The sequence below is a fragment of the Parasteatoda tepidariorum genome, chromosome 4 (assembly GCF_043381705.1).
Source record: "Parasteatoda tepidariorum isolate YZ-2023 chromosome 4, CAS_Ptep_4.0, whole genome shotgun sequence".
NCBI lineage: Eukaryota > Metazoa > Arthropoda > Arachnida > Araneae > Theridiidae > Parasteatoda > Parasteatoda tepidariorum.
The window spans coordinates 59,275,767-59,294,510 of NC_092207.1; the positions used below are offsets into that span (position 1 = coordinate 59,275,767).

An 18,744-nucleotide genomic window follows, 5' to 3' on the forward strand; every position below is an offset into this window, starting at 1 on the left:
AATAAATTTTTTTATAAGCTACGTAAAACCACCAAACACTTATTGTAAATTTATATTAAGTAAATTGAAAAAAAAATCTCATCATTCAATGTAATTTTAGTTTATAAAAATATTCAAAACGTACTTCATTTGTTAGATTAATAAATCCTTTAAAAAAACTGTTTAATGCATTTCTTCCTCGTAGACATTTTTAGAACCAAAACAAATGCAAGAATAATAAATTTCTTACTTTTAAATCTGAATAGTACATATGCATGATATAGCAAAAAACAACAATAGAATACTTTTAATTTATCATTTAAAAATGTAGTATCATCACTATGACTATGGAATTTATCGCGGAGAGTAAGTAAATTATTGAGGCGCCATTATTAAAGCGATTTTCATCTAATATTTTTGTTCCGTAATAAAATTTTAAATATGTGAATAATATGTCAAACTCGTAAATTTATTTAAATAAAACTTTCAACGTTCTCAACTTTCTGACATTGAATCTTCTAGATACAAGTTTTAGAGTGAGTATTACCTTAGAAATAATGAATTATTATGTTTAAATATTTTGTAATTAAACCTTCAACATCAAGCTTGTATGTGAATTTAAAGAGTAATACACTCAGACGAAATTTATGAGACGTAGAAAACGATCCAAGTTTATTTAAATTTGTTTTCTAGTATTTTTTGCAATTTCTTTATATTTTTTTGTGTAAGAGAGCGTTTTTTTAAGTTTAATAAAAAAGACTGCTCATGGTTCATCTTAAAATATCATGTTTATATAAAAATATTTAAGTTCCTAAGATTAGTCATAAGTTGTTTTAATAAATTGTAGTTAGAAAATGAAATATTTTCAAAACGAAATTGCGATAAAACTTAGGTCTTCTCAAAAAGTCGAAACAATAATATTAATGTCTGAAATCTATTGATATTAATATTATGTGCACTAAAGCAATATACTTTTTTATTTAACTTAAATACGTATGATAATAATATTTTTCTTTAAATTTCAGGACATAGATAATCCTAATCGATTAATAAAAAAATATATTGGGAGTGAACTATTAGCGTTGCGTACGTGACATGATTTGGATAATCCTTTATTTCAGTTGTAAGAAAATTGGCATTTTGTTGCAAAAATATTTCATACAAAACGTAAGAAAATACTTTAAAAACTACTTTAAGGATGGATAAATAAGTATATTTCTTTCCCGTTAAAAAAAGAGAGCTTTCGCACGCTACATTGTGGTTGCTTTTTATCGCACTAAATTGCTTTTTTTTAAATATCTTCCATACAGTAAAATATAACTCATTTATTTGTGTTATTTGTCAAGACACGTAACAGACCTTTTTAAAGTTTATACTCTTATCTATATTTTCAAACATCTTGATCCCCGTAAAAATTTTTTTTTGCAGTTACTTAACTTAGTTAACACGACACATATTATATTTAAAATTGACTAATTTGGATAGAATTTCTTTTGAAGTATAAATATAGAATACTTTTAAAATAATTTATGTTTATTCCTGTTACCAGATAAAACTATAATTTTTTGCTGCCCTTTTAATTGTGAAATAAATTCAAACTTAATATTTGTCAGAGCTAAAATTTTAGATTTGTGTCATGCTCTTAATTTTTAAGAACTTCTCACTTATTAAAATTCCCTTCATTAAGGTTACAGTTTACCATACATTTTGATTTTCAAAATTATAGTTCTCATTACCATACGATTAGTAAAAATACTAAATTGAGAAGTAATTTTAAATAAATAAATAGGTTTTATGTCATGCTCTAAGGTGAGTGGAGGCAGGGGGAACATGAAACGTAATATTAATTCAGTACTGAAATTAATATAAATTTTAAATGAAATTGCGTTATATCTGCTGAAAAATTAGTGAGGTATCAGCATTTAAGTTCCAAAATGACATGGAATAACAGTAATTACAACAAATTTGTAATTCACTTCAGAACTTTAAAAAAAAAAAATCGAAATTTGTATTTTGTTGTATGAAACTTTTTAATTAAAGTTTTAATTTTTTTAAAATTAAAATCTGTTAAGGGAAAAAGGGCAATTATTGCATACCAAGATATCAAAAGATTGATGAAAGTCACTATGTATCTGTTATGAAATTTTGTTTAAAGAACAATTTATATTTTAACTGTAGGAGCGATTAAACTTGCTACAAAATGATGTATAGTATTCATTATGTTTAAACATTTAAATTTTAACACTAGTTTAAAATTTTTGTTAAATTGCTCGTCTATTAAAAAAGGCCGTTTCAATAATTATTTCAAACAATATTTCAATTTTTTTCAATTTAAAAATTAATTAGTAAATTGTATATTTAAGAAATATTTTATTGTTCTATTTTAGAAAGTCTGAAGAAAATAAGATGACTCGTCTCTTTCGTTGTATTACAAAATGGAGATTAAATCGTCATTGTTCGCGGCGGTTCACATTTTATACTATTTTATTTTCTGTCATTGTACTTTTACTACTTTATGTCAGAAGAAAGAAATTAAATGGTAAGATTTTTAATCGTAAAAATAAGCCATAAACATATATTTTTTATTTGAGTTTTCTCATTTATGTGTTTAGCCTTCAGTCGGTTGGTTATTTAATCAATTAATTACAGCCTTTCTCTTTCTTTTTTTTTAAAAAAAATTACTTTAGTATTATATTTGTAATTTACTTGACATCTTCTCCACAAATAATTAACATCAAATTTCTGCATTGACTTGGAATATTTTAGTTCATCCTCATTTATGCTATACCTGGATAAGTAATTATAGATTTGTATAAAACTGATTGATGCTGTTGTCCCTCTTCCATAAAATTCTATATTTTCATTTCATTTACCTCCTAGAAACACCTCCTATTTAACAACAAGATTTATATTATAAAGGATGTTTATAGAATTTTTATGTTACACATATTTTAATTTAGTAATGAATACATGGTTCACACATGGTACATTGAATGGATCCTACGAACGTCCTAGTCATTGTGTCAGCTCATCGCTAAAAATCTGGTTTCGATGTTCCTAGTTGTAAGACAAAATGCTTTTCAATCAAAACATCTTTATAATTGTTGGAATTATCAAGTATTTGTAACAATAATTAAAATTTTTTCATAACTGTTAGTATAACATCAGGCTGTCAAGGATTAAATTTATATACATTTTTTAAAAAAGGCCAAATTATTCTATAACTTACAAACATAAGGAATTATTTTATTCATCAAAACATCCTTCCAAATACCACCCTTTTTCCATTTAAAGCTGTTTTTCAAAGGTTCTGCCCTCACAGAAATTTTTTTTTCCAAAATAACATGCTATTTTATTTACTGCTATGAGTTTGCAATAGTTATTTATTATTGTCAAGTCAAGTTTAGTCGAAGCCTTACATGCTAATTCTGAGAATGGCGCAGAACGTCAGTAGGAAGAAAAGTCACAGATTCGTGAGAATGATAAGTCTAATTTGTTAACATTTAAATGTTACAGATGCGCTGCATTAGTAAAAAATAATATCGGGCTCATAAAACTGCTCAAAAATTGGAAAATGGTTCTTAATTTTCATAATTCTTATAAAGGTGGGAAAATCTCGCAAACTTCCACAAAGTTTAATTTTTAAAATATTTTAATTATTTATCTGTTCTAAAGCACAGATAGATCTTTACCAAAATGGTAAAATTGAAATTTATAGCTTTATCTCAAGTGTAAAGCAGTTAAATTGTAGCTTTTTTTAAATTTTTGTAGACGAAATAAACACTGTTAAGCGATAGGTCACTCACGGCGGCGGTTCAAACCCTAGCGGGTGATAATCAATGAATTCCTGGAAGGCCAGGTTTTGATCACTGACAGAATAAAATTGTTTCCTTTAAAAAAAGTTGTTCAAATCAAAGAGATAACTTAGGGCTGAGGCTAGGTCTATCAGCTGGATGGAGGATAAGGAAGAATTTCCAATTCTCTAAGACTTTCCGTTCTCTATCAGCTCTCTCAAACACGATAAAAAATCCATGGTTTATCTGATTCCGGGAAGTGTTACGTATGATTACTACACCGCTAAAGTGGTTGAAGAAAGTTTGCAGCATTTCAAAATCAACTACGGGATTAATTTTGCTGATCTCAATGCCGGTTTAAACACGCAAAAAAATTGAACGGCATTGTGGTTTAAATAGAGAAATAAGAAAACAACTTTCCATTTGCTTCTGAAGCTGTACACCGTTCTCTAAAGTGAAGCATCAGTTTAAGCACATTTTCCGCATAAAAATTAATATCTTGTGTATTTTTTAAAGCAAATGCCGTGCAATGATGATAGTTTTCGACTTTGCCTTTCCAAGTGGAAATAGACCTAAGATGTCGTCAATAATAAAAGCAACTAGAGTTGGCGGATTAGTGCCAGGGTTACCAAAAATTAGTACCCCAAAAAACTGTAAGAAAAAATTATTTGTGTATCGAAATCGGGTATCTCTATCTGTTAGCGTAATTTATCATATTATGAAAGAACAAAAATACTGGCTGTCTTATAAATCAAGCCGACATCATTAAGTTGACTGATAGTAGAGCAAATATTTCACCCAGATATACTCGAAAACAAATTTTGTATATTAGTTTCTTATAATTTCTGTTAAAATGAAATGATTTGAAGAGTTATGAACCAAGTCACGCCCTCTGAGATCTCCAGACAGAAAAAAAAATACTTGACCTCTTCAGTAATATCTTTTTTAATATTTATACCATTAGTTTTCCCTCTACCGGAAAATACGCGTTGTTCATTCCACTAATTTAACTGAACAGTATCATCAAAAAATCATCAATACATCAGTCTAGAGACCAATAAAAGTATATTTGAGGTAGCATAATCTTTTTTCCTCCTCACAATAAAATCGATTTGGCTCATCACACCAATTTTCTCTCATTCATTTTAATGGAGGATTAATGTTATGGTTAAAAGTTATAATATTCTGAAAATACCCTTGTGGAAGCGTTCTAAAAAAATAAATTTTCATCATAGTTCACAAAATTAGGTGGAAACTTCACATTGTGAAAACATGTTTGTTCTGCTGCTATTAATTAAAAAACAGTGATGTTTACAGCAAATAGAAAATTATTTATTAAAATTAGAAAGAAAATCACTGCTAACATTGCGAAGAGGCATGTGAGTAGACAATTTCTGTAAATGAATTAAGTGTTTTTTTTTTTTAATATAACGGTAAATGTCAAAATTTCATGTGTTATTGGAGAAAATCGCTTAATGTAGTAACAAAGTATGTCAAGTGTCTTGAACCTATTAAAATTGAAAGAAAACGGAGATTTTGTAAAGATTTATTTATTTTGAATAGTATTGAATTCCTGCTGTAAAGTTTGTTGCAAATGCTAGTTTTTCTTTGCCTTCTCTGTGGATTTTTAAATGCCCATGAAGTCGATACAAGAATAACTAGAGCTTCGAACTAATTTATCAATCAAAGATTCGATGGCATGTAACGATTCCGATTGCACTGTTTTAATTTTTAGCATTTGTTTTAATTTTCTAAAATCTACCCATGGACGAGTTTTTAACTTCTTTTTCTTTTTAAATTCAAGAGTTACGGAGGCAGACTATGGGGAAGAACTTTCCTTTCTTATATTATATTTCATTAAATCCTGAAATTGACTTCCTATGTCTTTCTATGTTTTTTTTGAAAATGTTTTATATGGCCTTAAAGACATCGACCAATCCTACGTTAACCTCACCCGTTCTATTCGAATTGTACCTACATCATATTTCTTCTTAGCAAATAATTCCTCATACTCGATCAGAATTCCGAGTAAATAAGAATTTTTTTCACTTTTCATTGATTTCGGTGTTTTGTTGACGTCAATCTGACACTGTGCACACTAATTATCATAATTTATCTCAAAAACACTCTAGATCATCCTTTTTTTCTTTTCCAGTTATACATGTTTTTGTGCAACTTTTATTTCTGAGTACTTTTTTTGCTTTTTTCATTTTCGAAATTGTCTTTTCAATATTCCCTATTCCTTTCACATAATTTTTTTGTTTATTTTGATTAGCACTTAATTGTACTGGATTTTCAGATGACGAGTTCAATGTCAAGTTACTATATTTGACAGGATGGAAAGTGATCAGTTTTCTGTACTTCTGGTAAACAACTTGGTTTACAAAATTGATTCGTATAGGATTGTCCTCATTCATATTCATTCAATATCCATATCAATGCGTAGAATTTGAATGGTTTTGATGGCAAATCTTGCATCGCATGATTGGTTGAGAGTTTGAGTTTTGGGTCGTCCTCTTCAGTCAACGAATATATTCAGTTGATGAATATCAGTCGTCCTCTCTTGATTTCTGTACACTGAGAAGATTTATAGCCAAATTAGGTGACAATTGTAGCGACGCAATTCTGGTTCTTGTCTGTCTAATTTGGGCGTGTAGTAGGGAACGCGATTAATTTGTGTTATGCTTTTGTCTCCATGCCACCAAAGTTATTCGTAGTCGCGTAATTTGTGTTTCAAATTACTTACATCTGCAGAGTCATATAAAATCGTTTCGTTATGTAATGTATCCTGAAGGTCATCAATGCTTGCTCATCTATATTGTCTATGTAACTAAAACATGAAATTTGTTTTATTTTTTAAAAAACTAATCTTGCACGGATTCTTGCATACATATTCTTTTGACTCTGCAACATCTCATGAATATCAGCAGTATTGTACAATATTGTTTGATATTCATTGATCAAGGCATCTTTTAATTTTGAACATGAATCAACATGGGATTGGGTACGAAGAAGTAATAAATCGTTCCCCCTTAAAAACCTTTTAGCATATATAAACTTTTGAATCAAGGACAAAAAAAATTAAACGCTTTAGATATATTTTCAAATTATTCAGTCCAGTTAGCTATATTTTCGTGTTTTTCCTGCTTAAAAAGAGAAGTGATAGTTTTGATATCTGAAGATAAGCAGTAATTTAGGTTCATTTACATTTTGCTCTGGTACATTGACAGTTTTTAATCTATTGTCTAACAATATTTATTATAGAATTTATTGTTTTAACAGTAATATTATCTGTTTGTTGATCCCTATTAACTGCTCTATTTTCCTTTCCAGTGCTTACGTCATTAAAAATTTCTCCTTCCGATATATCATCTTCAGCTGACGAATTCCGAAGAATATCAAAACTCGTTAAACACGTGATAATTTTTAACAAGGTCTTCTATCTGACCACAATTAAAATATTTAATAAATCAGAAACTTAAATTAATTCAAACAATTTAAAATTTTCAATTACTTTTTTTACTTAATTCATTGCAGTTATGATCTGGAATTTCCTGAAAGATTCTGAAAAATTAAAATTTTTTGTTCTATTTAAACGCGCTTTATTATTTTGAAAAAAAAATTTATCCAACAATTTAACTTTAATTACATGAGTTGTTTTTATTGACTTAGCTACAGCTTTTATGTCTTTTAATGACATTTGAATTATTTATAGTTATAGTAGATTTAAGCATTATTATGTAAAAAGAGAAAGAAAGGAATAATTTATTTCAAAAATTTTCTGATTTAAGAAAATTTTTTGGAGCAATATTTCCAAGAATTATGTAATGTAATAAACTTACCATTGTTCCGAATTCTGCTGAAAAATCTAAAGAAATAAAATTAAAAGAAAAATATATTTGATTATTGTTATTCAGTATGGAAATTGTCATATTGTAGAATTTTTTTTTGAAGAGAATGCATCCGGGTTGAGAGGAAAACTATTTTGTCGCGTTTATTTCTGATAATTTTACATTTTTTTTTTAAATTGGTGATTTCAAAATATCTCCAATGCTTCTTTGTAAAGAGACGAAATCCAAGTTTCGTTTTCTCTACAGTCAATTAGTATGAGATGTATTGTTTTCAAGGACAGAATATTCATTTTGCTGCGATGCTTTACTTTTTTTCCAGCTGCATTTTATAAATTTGTCTCAAGAGGTCTTACTGTCATTACTTAATTGTTGTACGATACACAATTTCAAATGCGAAAAGATGTGATTTATTTAAAATATTTATTTCATGAAGATCTAATTTTACTTTTCTCGATGTAAAATAATTTTCTGGATTTTTTTATGTGAAGGAAGGATTTAATTTCTCCGATTGTTTTTTTATAGAACTTTTTTCGCTGCATGGAGAAAATTAGTGAGTTTTTCTTTTTCTGTCCATTTTCAAGCTGATTGTTGCGTCGTTCCGATGAAGTTTTTTTACTCTTTTTTCTCTCAGCAATTTTTTTAAAGCGATTTTATTGTAAAATTTCGTAAACCAAGCTTAATTATTCACGAAAATAGGGGCATTTTTATAAAAAAATTTTTTGTTCTAAAATATTTTTTTTTGTTTTGCTTTCTTACTTATCGTAGAAATATTTTAGAATTTTTTTTTTTAAAAATGGAGCAATGTTTACTTTGTAACGAAAATATCATTTGTAAGGAATTAACAACCACTTACCACTCTTATTACAAAATTTAGAAAAATGCGTGAAACTTTTTAAAATTTCAAGGTATTTAAATCTGATTCTTCTCATAAGTTACCAAATACACAAATACAATTCAAAGCTATGTTAAGAGAAAGATTTTTTAAATATTTCTTGCACATACGCAGCATAAAATAACTTTTTTATATGCTCATATCTTGCAAAATTTTAAGCGATTTTTTTTCAAATTTCAAAATGATATTTATTAAATTAATTAAAAATTAATCTAATGCAAATCTTTCTTTTCTAATTTTATTAAGCATTTCTAATTTTATTGGTAGAACAACGTAAGACATTTTTTTAAAATATCCGTAACTCCGCAAATATTTAAGCTAGGCTTACAAATTTTATGCAACGCCTACATATTTTAATCAAAGTAATGATACAAATTATAAGTTTATTTCTATATTTTCTGTCATAAAGTGTTTTAAAAAACACTTGTTTTTTCTTCATAATTTTTTGCTGATCCCTTAAACCTCTGAAGTCTTTAAACTTTATTGGTTTGTATAAGAAACGGCTTAATCTTTAAAGTTAAAAAATTATTCTTTGAGTATTTCGTGCGAAATTAAAAAAAAAATATATATATTTCAAAGTGAAAGAGTCTTTTCAATTATTGTGGGGAAGTGCTTAAATTTACTGCGTATAACGTGAATCAGGAAATAAATGTACAGTATTAAAAAGAGAAATGTTGATTATGTTACTCACTTAAAGTTAGTTTTTGAAGACTTAGTTCTTCATAGACTAATTCAGAATTATTATTGTTGAAATCAAAACTATTTTTAAAGCATTTTCAAAGTAAGTTTAAAATAAAGTTTTAAGCTTTTTTTCTCTGTATCATGACGCATTTATTTGGGTAATTTATGGTTGTAATAGTTAAATCTTCAAAATTATCAATAGAGCGGTTTGTCATTTCATACTGCGTTACATGACTCCTAATGTGCTATGTTTCATAAATCAAAATAATTTATCAAAGACAGTGTTTTAAAATGGAATATTAGTCTTTTGATTTGATTGACACTTTTGATTTTTCTTTCAGTTTATCATTATTCTATGTTCGAAGTGAGTGATGTTAATCGATTGCATGTGCTACTTGTGTCGTATGTGGAATCTTCATTTATAGTTGAAATGCTACACCACTTACCAAACACCTATTATCAGTTTGAACCGGAACAGTTTTCAAATCAAAATAAAGAAGAACTCCATGAAGCTATATATAAAATCTTTAAGTGTCAACAGTCTTCAGTAAGTTGATGCTTTCAAAATTTTGTGTGGCGCATACTATTTGTGCAGTATGTCGAAACATGCTAATGGAAAAAAGAGAAGAATGTGACACATTAATGTATCATTAATGCGTTAATCGTTTGATATTTGAACTAGAGTTTGCACTATAAGAAATTTTTGAATTAAAACTGGCTGTTTATTAATATATCATTAATGCGTTAATCGTTTGCCATTTAAACTAGAGTTTGCACTAAGAAATTTTTGAATTAAAACTGGCTATTTAGACTCGCTATTTTTTTCCTCTTTTTAATGAGCTTCTCCTTTCAGGCTATATATTAACCCAATGAGTGAAGCTTTGGGAACAAATATGACATTTAGAAACAACCCAAGTGAATATTTTCAAGTGCTAGTTTAAGGAATTAACACTTGAAACGAAGTTTAAAGAATTTATGACTACATTTAAAGTATAAATTGTGAAATTATTATTTAATTTGACTATACATTAAGTTGCTATATTCAGATAAAAAAATAACGTTCATGTATTACAATATTGTACTTATATCTCCTTAAAGTACACTTTGAAATACATTTTAGTTTAAATGGAGTCTGATTATATGGAGTCTGGTGCAGTCTGATTATGCAGCCTGATTATGAAAATTGAGACATTATATCCATTAGTATTAATCATTTTAAGAGTCATTGAATCTAAAACGCTTCTTTCATAATCTATTGAAATGGATTGAAAATATTTGAAGGTAGATAAAACACATACGAATGAAATATATACAAAAAAATGAAGGTTATAAAGACTCACTTTTTTTCTTTCAATTTTATCTCAAACTCTGCAAAGAAAGTGCTATTTGAAAGAAAGTGGAATTTCTGTTAATCTGCTTAAAGACGCATTTTTTTCTGTAAACAGATAAGACTTGCAATCATTAATTCCGATTTTTTCTTGTTAATACAGATTTTTCTATTTCAAATGCGTAAAAGTTAAATATCAAAGCAGAAACAAGCGGGATTGATAGATATTGTTTATCCCCCACGAAAGTAATTTTTTGCAGATGCTATTTGAAGATACATTTCGTGTAAAGAAGTTTTTGTTCAACTTTACCGTGCCTACTTCATTCAAGTGAATTGAATGAAAGAGTCGTTAAACCTTTCTAACCCATCTTGATTGTGTGTACAGTGCGCACCCAGAATAAATTTCGTTCTAACAATCGTATTTTCAAGTAATAAGTGTTAAACTTAATGGTTTTTAGGAGTGACCTCAAATATGCTAATTATTTAGTGCTAACTATTAATTAAGTTGCGAAATAAGACCCAGAAACGCACTTTCTCTGAATAAACATAGATTTTACATATTTGGAATAAAAAAATAGGAGGTAACCGCAATCTGAGAAATAAGGTCCCCATAGTTTTGTCAGGAGAGCGATCCAGAGTTCGGAACTCTTAATGTTAATTTCACATTTTGCGTTTTTAGTCATATTTTTAAAACTAATTAAAGAATTAAAAAAATGCACCCACTCATTCAAACCGTTTACCTAAAAGATAATTTTATACAAAAATAATTTTTATTAACTATTTATTATTTATTACTATTTAATTTAATTGAGGATGAAAACATTTTGAATTATGAGGTATAAATTTTTTTATGTCACATTAATCTACATATTTTTCTATTGAAAAATCTAAAATTTCAACTGTTTTTATAAGTAGAAGCCGAGAAAAAAATAAAATAAAATATTTTTTTAAATATAATTTTTCAACAATGAAGAAATATTTCAATGGGGCGATTAATATTTAAATTTGGTTAACTTACGAGGAACTTGACTTACGCCAGCGTAGCGTAAAATTTCCTTAATAATTTTTTTGTTGCTAATAACCGATTGCTAATCCTTTTTTAAAATTATAAAATACGATGTTTCCTTCATCTAAAAATTTATTCGTAACTTTGTAAAGAAATTAATAAAACATTCTATTCAAGGAATGTCAAGTTTTATAAAAGCATGTTTCTGATAGGATGTGAGTATACATCAGATTATGATATTATTTAAGGTGATTATATTTTATTTTTTAGTTTGTTTTTTTCAATAATTGATACAATTTCAATAGCATACATACGTATGCATAGATTTCGAAAAATATATTTATCAATTTTCTCAATATACATATTATAAATTATTTCGAATACGTAGTCAACATTTTTTGAGCATCTTAAAATTTCCCAACGATCTACTTATCTATAATCTTAATCTTAATTTCTTTTCTAATTACCTGTACGCGCATGTTTTGCAGAACTATTTTAAAAAACTATTTTATTAAATTCTAACATTTCTCAAATTCTAATTCTATACTCTTCTAAGTATATTATTTTTTATTGATATACTAATCAATTATTTAATACTTCAAGTTTTCTTTAAATTCCTTTTTTAAATTACTGTCAAGTTTTCATTAAAAGAAAACTTGGATTTCTTGCCTGCTAGCAGAGAATTAAATCTTGTTACGAAATTACAAACATTATGTTATTTAAAATTATTTAATGCAAAACGGCTGACTATTTACTGAGCAATTTTATTTTTTTCGAAAAATAAAGATAATTTATTGATTGTCTTTTTTTAGTGCTGTCACTTTATAGATTATCTAAAAGGATTTTATAAGTCACTGCAAGGAGTATAAAGATACCGAACATAAAGAACTGTGGAATACGCAGCCAGAATGTTTAAGCGCCCTGAAATATCTCATTCTCTTATATGTCGTCCTAACATCTTAATTTTGAAATTAAATTTTTAATTACCTGGATACGTGTGTTCCACAGAACTATTCAACGAATTATTTTATTAAATTTTTTACTCTTTCTTTACGTTACCAAGTAGATTTTTTCCGGTAATAATTAATTATTTTGCTTAGCTTTTAGTGGTATTTAAAGTTTATTTTTAAATTAACTCTCGTTTTAATTAATTGTTAAGTTTTTTTAGTCTCATAACTATAGCCATTTTGCTGATAAGAATTTGGAAACATTTTCTATGTTGAAGTTGCTCAGTTCAAAACGGACTTATCGTAGTAAATAAGTGCACCCTTTTTACTAAAATTGAACAACCAAATTATTTAGTTATTTACTTTACTGTTTCTTATTTGTTTGCTTTGTGAAAAGTAAATACATATTAGTGCAACTCAAACAACATCAACTGCCTGCTTTGTTTTTAAATAAACAAATTTGAACCGCAATTTTATTTTGACGTTTGAAGTTATATATTTCACCATTAAGTTTAAGAAAGCTGCTCTCTTAACAAAAGATGTTGAAAAAATTCATTTTCGATAAAATTATTTTAAACTTTTAGCATAATTCCCAAGGTATTATTATAGCATAATTTGTTATTAGAAAAATATCTTATTTTGTTAAAAAGCAAATACTAAAACTTGAAATGTGTAAAAAGATTCCGAAGCCGAGCCAATTTTAGAATCCTCATCTGATTTGAAAATGTAATGAAAAATACGTGATTTTTGTACTTGTTTTAATAAAAAATAAATAAATAAATATGCATCAAGAGGCTTCACATACTTTTTACAGAAACTGTGAATACTAATATTTTTTCTGCATTTTGTCATAAGAGGATGAGAATGATATTTCTCCAAGGAGCTTACTCATTAATTTTTTTATTTACAGAATTGAAATCTATTTGGATGAAACATATTATTGCTTGAAAGCTAAAATGAGAAATATTTCAACTATTATTATTCATCTAAGCTCATTCCATTAATTTAATGATAGCGGATGGTTAGTCCATTAATTTAATGATAGCGGATTTCCATGGAAGCCCCGTTTACTATTATACTGTAAATTCCTTAAGTGCAGCTTGAATAGTTTATTTTAATCAAATTTTTTAGTAATTATAAGCAAATAAGAGTATTAAAATAAACTCGATCGAAGTACGCCTAAAATATACCCTAAAATATATTTGGAATAAACTTCGGAATCAATAAATAAAAAATACAATTTCAAACAAATTCGAGAAGGACTTTAACTTGTTTGAAATAGCTTTCCTTGCAGCTATTTAATTTTGATTCCTGGTACTAGGGAATATTCCATTTTCACTTTCGACTTTTGAAATTTCAATTGTAAACAAAATTTTTTGTATCCTTAAGAAATGTTATTAAGGCTAGCAATAAAAAATTGTACTGCATTGCTTTTTCAGAAAGTTGCGACTAGGCAATATTTTTTTTCAATATAAAAACCTATGTCTTTATCTTACGCAAAACTTATTTTAATATTGCGTGAAGTAATCTAATATACTGCGCTACTAAATGAATAATCCCAAGAAACTGAATCTGCTGGATATAAACTTCATTGATTTAAAAAATAATAGATGATAATAAAAGTAGACACGCTTTGAGAGTCCGAAAAATAACGTCACAAGTCATTCATGCCTGTCGAGTCTGGAGAATGGGCGCCTATTTTTGAACTCTCGAAACTCGTTGAGTTTTATTTCCCTCTTGATATTTTTTAAACCGAATGAAGTTTTTATCAGCAATTAAACTGTTTTACATTTGGGTCTTGATCACTATTTTGATAAGGATTTTTTGCTCGTAAAAGTAAACATATGTATTTTAATATTTTAACAGGATTTATGTGGTCTTTGAAAAAGTAAGAGAACTGTAGCATAAATATTGTAACTATGAAGTTAAAGATAACTTTAAAATTCAAAATTTCAGACCAGATAATTTGTGTTAAAGAAATTGAATATTTTTTAAGGCTTTTGTGCTCTCATTTCAGTATCGAACTCTGTTTAAAAGATGAGTATAGTATTAGGTATATGTAAGAAAACAAAGAAATCATAGTAGTGGTATTTGGTGATAAATATAGCTTATAGTAATTAAAGAATATGTGCAACATTTTATGGTGAGTTTGTGAAAATAAGTTTCAGAAGGTATCGAAACATGAGGATGCTATTAACAAATCATCTTTATCCAAAGAGAACCATGTGACTTAAATATTTGGCAGAATGAAGCGAGTTTTCAAGCAATGAATTATACAATATACAACATATTATTTCTCTATGTCATTATTAAACATAACATATTTCAATGCCTTTAAAATGTCACTTAATATTCTGAAATTCCTTCAGTTACGGAAAAAAGAAATATCGTAAAATATATAAAGCATTGTAAATGTGCATTAGAATTACTATACAATCTACATTTTTTTCAGACACTTTTTTTTGCTTCATTAAACTTTTTTGACTAGAAGACTCGATCAAAACTGTAAAAATGATTATTCCTAAAATTTATACATAGTAATAAAAAGTTATGTAAATTTGATTTCAGTATGGAATCCGCTTAAAAACAACGTAAAAAACACGTATAATGTCAGATAAAAAGTTCATGTATTCAAATTCCAAAAGCTTACTAAGCCATGAATAATTTAGAAATTGATTGGAAATTTCTCTTCAAAGGAGATTTAAAAAAAAAGAAAAATTCTGTGGTCGGAAATCAGCTGAAAAATTGTCTACTGTCGAGATATTTTCGACTAACTATTAATAAATAAACCTCTTCGAGCAACCACGGAACATTATTTCAATTTTTTCGATTGTTTGAATTTGGTTTGCTTAGCAAGGAAGAAAAATAAGGTATTCCTCACTTGAATTAGTCTATGGGTTATCTTAAAATATTAATTCGTGGCTGTAACTCGCTTGGCTGTTTCTTTGGGACTATCGTCAAATATATATATAACTTATTAGCCCCCCAATTTATGATCCAATCTTTTCAAAATTTTGTCTTCCCTCCTGCTTTGAGGGGTATCCAAATATGTAAAAAATTATCTTTTTTCAAAGAAAGTGAATTTTTGTGTCCGATTTCGTAACTTAATTAATAGTTAGCTCTAATTAATTAGCATATTTGAAGTCACCCCCAGAAACTATTAAGATTGATTGACACTTAGTGCGTGAAAATCAGATCATTAGCTCGAAAGTTATTAAGGGTGATATCTTTTTTTTGCGCACAGAAAATTTTTTTTCGTGGTGGTTAGGGCATCCAGTAACGGACACAAAGGTATGATTACTTTCCGCAAACCTCCACATTGAAATCTAAGCATCTTTCATTCCCCAACAACACATCACCTCGATTGACCGTAAGACGAAAACTCGCCAATAAACAGACTCTTTTAGAATCTACTGAAATAATCTGTCCAAGATTTTTCCACTTGCATACGTGGTTTTCCCATCTGATTACGGAATTTTTCTCACAACTGTACTTCTTGCTGTTACACTGTAATCCTAAAGTATAATTTTATTGTGTATTTTTTTACATCCAATTTTATTTATTTTCATTTTTAAATTTAATATTTTCGATATCTCATGCCTTCATCGTAGATCTTCTGCATATTTTCATTGCGCATTAATTCAATTCATCCTACTTTCAATTCAGCATAAGTTTCAATTGAGCATAGGCTTTGTTAACGTTAAAAATTTAAAATGATTTAATCGAACTATAATAACCCTTAGCAATTTTGAAAAAAAAATATGACGTATATATTGTTTGACTTTTAATGCCGAGCCTATCAAAGCATTTTGAAAAAAAAAATTATGAAAAAAATATGCCAGTTTTGTTAATTACATTAGTAGCCACATTTGTGTTTCAATATATGCACATTCCACTTCGTATGCTTCGTATGGAATCCTCCCCTGATTTTGAACAGCTCATTATTTTTCAATAAATAAGATATTTATTTTAATAAGAAGGGTGAGATTCATGTGTTGACAGCAGTAAAAAAACAAAATTTTAATTCTGAAAAAAAAAACTGTCATATAATGACATTAATAACTGTTTCTTTTTATTAATTTACAGATAAAAGGATTTCTGCAGTGGATGAAAGAAAATCCTGCTTACTTGAAACTAGAACAAAATGTAAAATATTTTAAACATTTAAAATCGTGCTTGGAATCTGGTACATGCTATAATGGTGCATTTTTGGATGCATTTTGCAAAACCCACGAAATAATCATCATCAAAACTGTTGGTTTAAAGTTGACAGAAGCAGCGGAATTATTCAGAAAATATCCTGACCTCAACTTGAAAATCATCTTCATAACAAGAAATCCCATAGCCGTTTTAAATTCGCAAAACAATCACCTCAAAAAGAAATTGTGTTTATTCAATGCGAACTGCACAGAACCCGATGCGTTTTGCTCAATGTTTCATGAAGATTTGAGACTCTCCTGCACCCTGTCCCATGAAAAACCTAATAACTTTATGATTGTACGCTACGAAGATTTCTTTGCGAATTCTTGGGTGTCTTCAAGTCGTGTTACAAATTTTCTAGGTTTCGAAACACTTCCAGAAGAAATTGAAATTCTTTTAAAATCTCAACAGCAAATCTCCTCGAGCCACAATACAATCGTGCCCTCTTGGCCAGAAATGTCACATGAAAATATTATAGGCATCCAAAAGAAATGCTACAGCGCCTTTAAAAGTTTAGGGTATCAATACAATTCATACAAAACTTTTGAGCATTATCATTCAAATAACCAACTTAATTTACATAAATCTTTTACATTTTTCTGTGTTAACGAATTTCTTCGGAGTTATGAACAATTTCTATAAATGGCGTCGTAAAAAAATTATTCCGTAAAAATTATGTATCTGTGATGGGCATTCAAGGATGACTAAATTTAGTCAGAATAAATTTATTCTGAATGATTATTCATATGCAAATTTAGTCATTATTCATTATGCAAATTTTTAAATATATGTAGGTACATGCGTACAATGAATGCATGCCGCATGTATGGAAGTACATATGTACAATATATGTTACCCAGTGTATCTGTAATTGTATACACATATATTGTGCATATGTAAATACATACATTGAAAATAGTCATCATGATTACATGAAATTAAATACATCGCTGTAATTGCCTGTAATCGATTATTGTAATCAACACCCAACTCTTTTATGTATGTCTGTAAATATATATATGGATCCACGTTGTATAAGCTAACTAACGTATATACATTGCTACTTCATAGTGCATACGTAAGTACATTGTGTGAACATTATTGTATGTTCACACAATCTTTGTACTTTTATACGTGTTTTGGATGTACACACATCCGTACGTATATGTACGTACGTATATTTTTCAAACACACAAAAGCATTTTATGTGTATACGTACATTATGTACATACGTACTCTGTATGTGTATCTGTACACTACGTACGTTTACTAACATTCTTGTATAAATTGTATGTGCATACTAACATGCATTATGTGTACTACTTTTGTATGCATTTACACATTTATGAATTGTACGTACACTTGTTCATAAAATGTACGTAAGTACGTAATGCCATGTATTAGCAATGTATGTTAGAATCTAAACATTCAACTTATTTTACTTATTTACGTAAACATTTATATACAGTGCTCGTTCATGTACATATATATATATGCATAGACATACAGCGTAGTTAAGTGTGCAAGGTATGTACAACATATTTATGTATTCATGTAGTAACTATTTTTACAATTATTCGTAATAGAGATTACTTGTAATCGCTAAATTATGAATGCTGGTAAAAATGACTGCTTATAATTGTACATATTGATTGCTTAAAATAATAGATTTTGGTCATTATTAACTATATATACCAGTTATCGTCTCTCGTTGTCATTACTGGTAATTATAATAACTTTTTCTTATCTGAAATTGTTACTTGTAACTTTTAAAAGTGATAAAAAAGTAGTTTATTACTATGTACTTTTCATTTGTAGTTGTCACAATCGTTGTCAATTAGTGTATTTCTTCTTTTATGCAGTAAAATTATTCACTTATTCTTGACTAATGAATAGAACTTTACTCATTATTTTGAATGCCGAATGCCCTTCTCTAAAATTATATATATATATGGGAAATAAATTTTTTTCAAACTAGATTTTCCAAGAGAATCTGTCTGATTCAAATAAACAGACCCTTTATTATTTTAGATCAAGTTCAGTTAACAGCTTAAGTTGGATTTTTTT

The 18,744-nt window shown here is 27.8% G+C and overlaps 1 protein-coding gene across 1 annotated transcript; it reads left to right on the plus strand.

Moving 5' to 3' along the window:
* The first annotated feature begins 328 nt into the window (after positions 1-328).
* LOC107448518 (carbohydrate sulfotransferase 4-like) lies at positions 329-18,475 on the plus strand. Its single transcript, XM_016063759.4, has 4 exons — positions 329-515; positions 2,367-2,518; positions 9,539-9,744; positions 16,564-18,475. Exons 2-4 carry the CDS (start codon positions 2,386-2,388, stop codon positions 17,317-17,319), a joined length of 1,095 nt encoding a protein of 364 aa, XP_015919245.2. The 5' UTR covers positions 329-515; positions 2,367-2,385; the 3' UTR covers positions 17,320-18,475.
* The last annotated feature ends 269 nt before the right edge of the window (positions 18,476-18,744 follow it).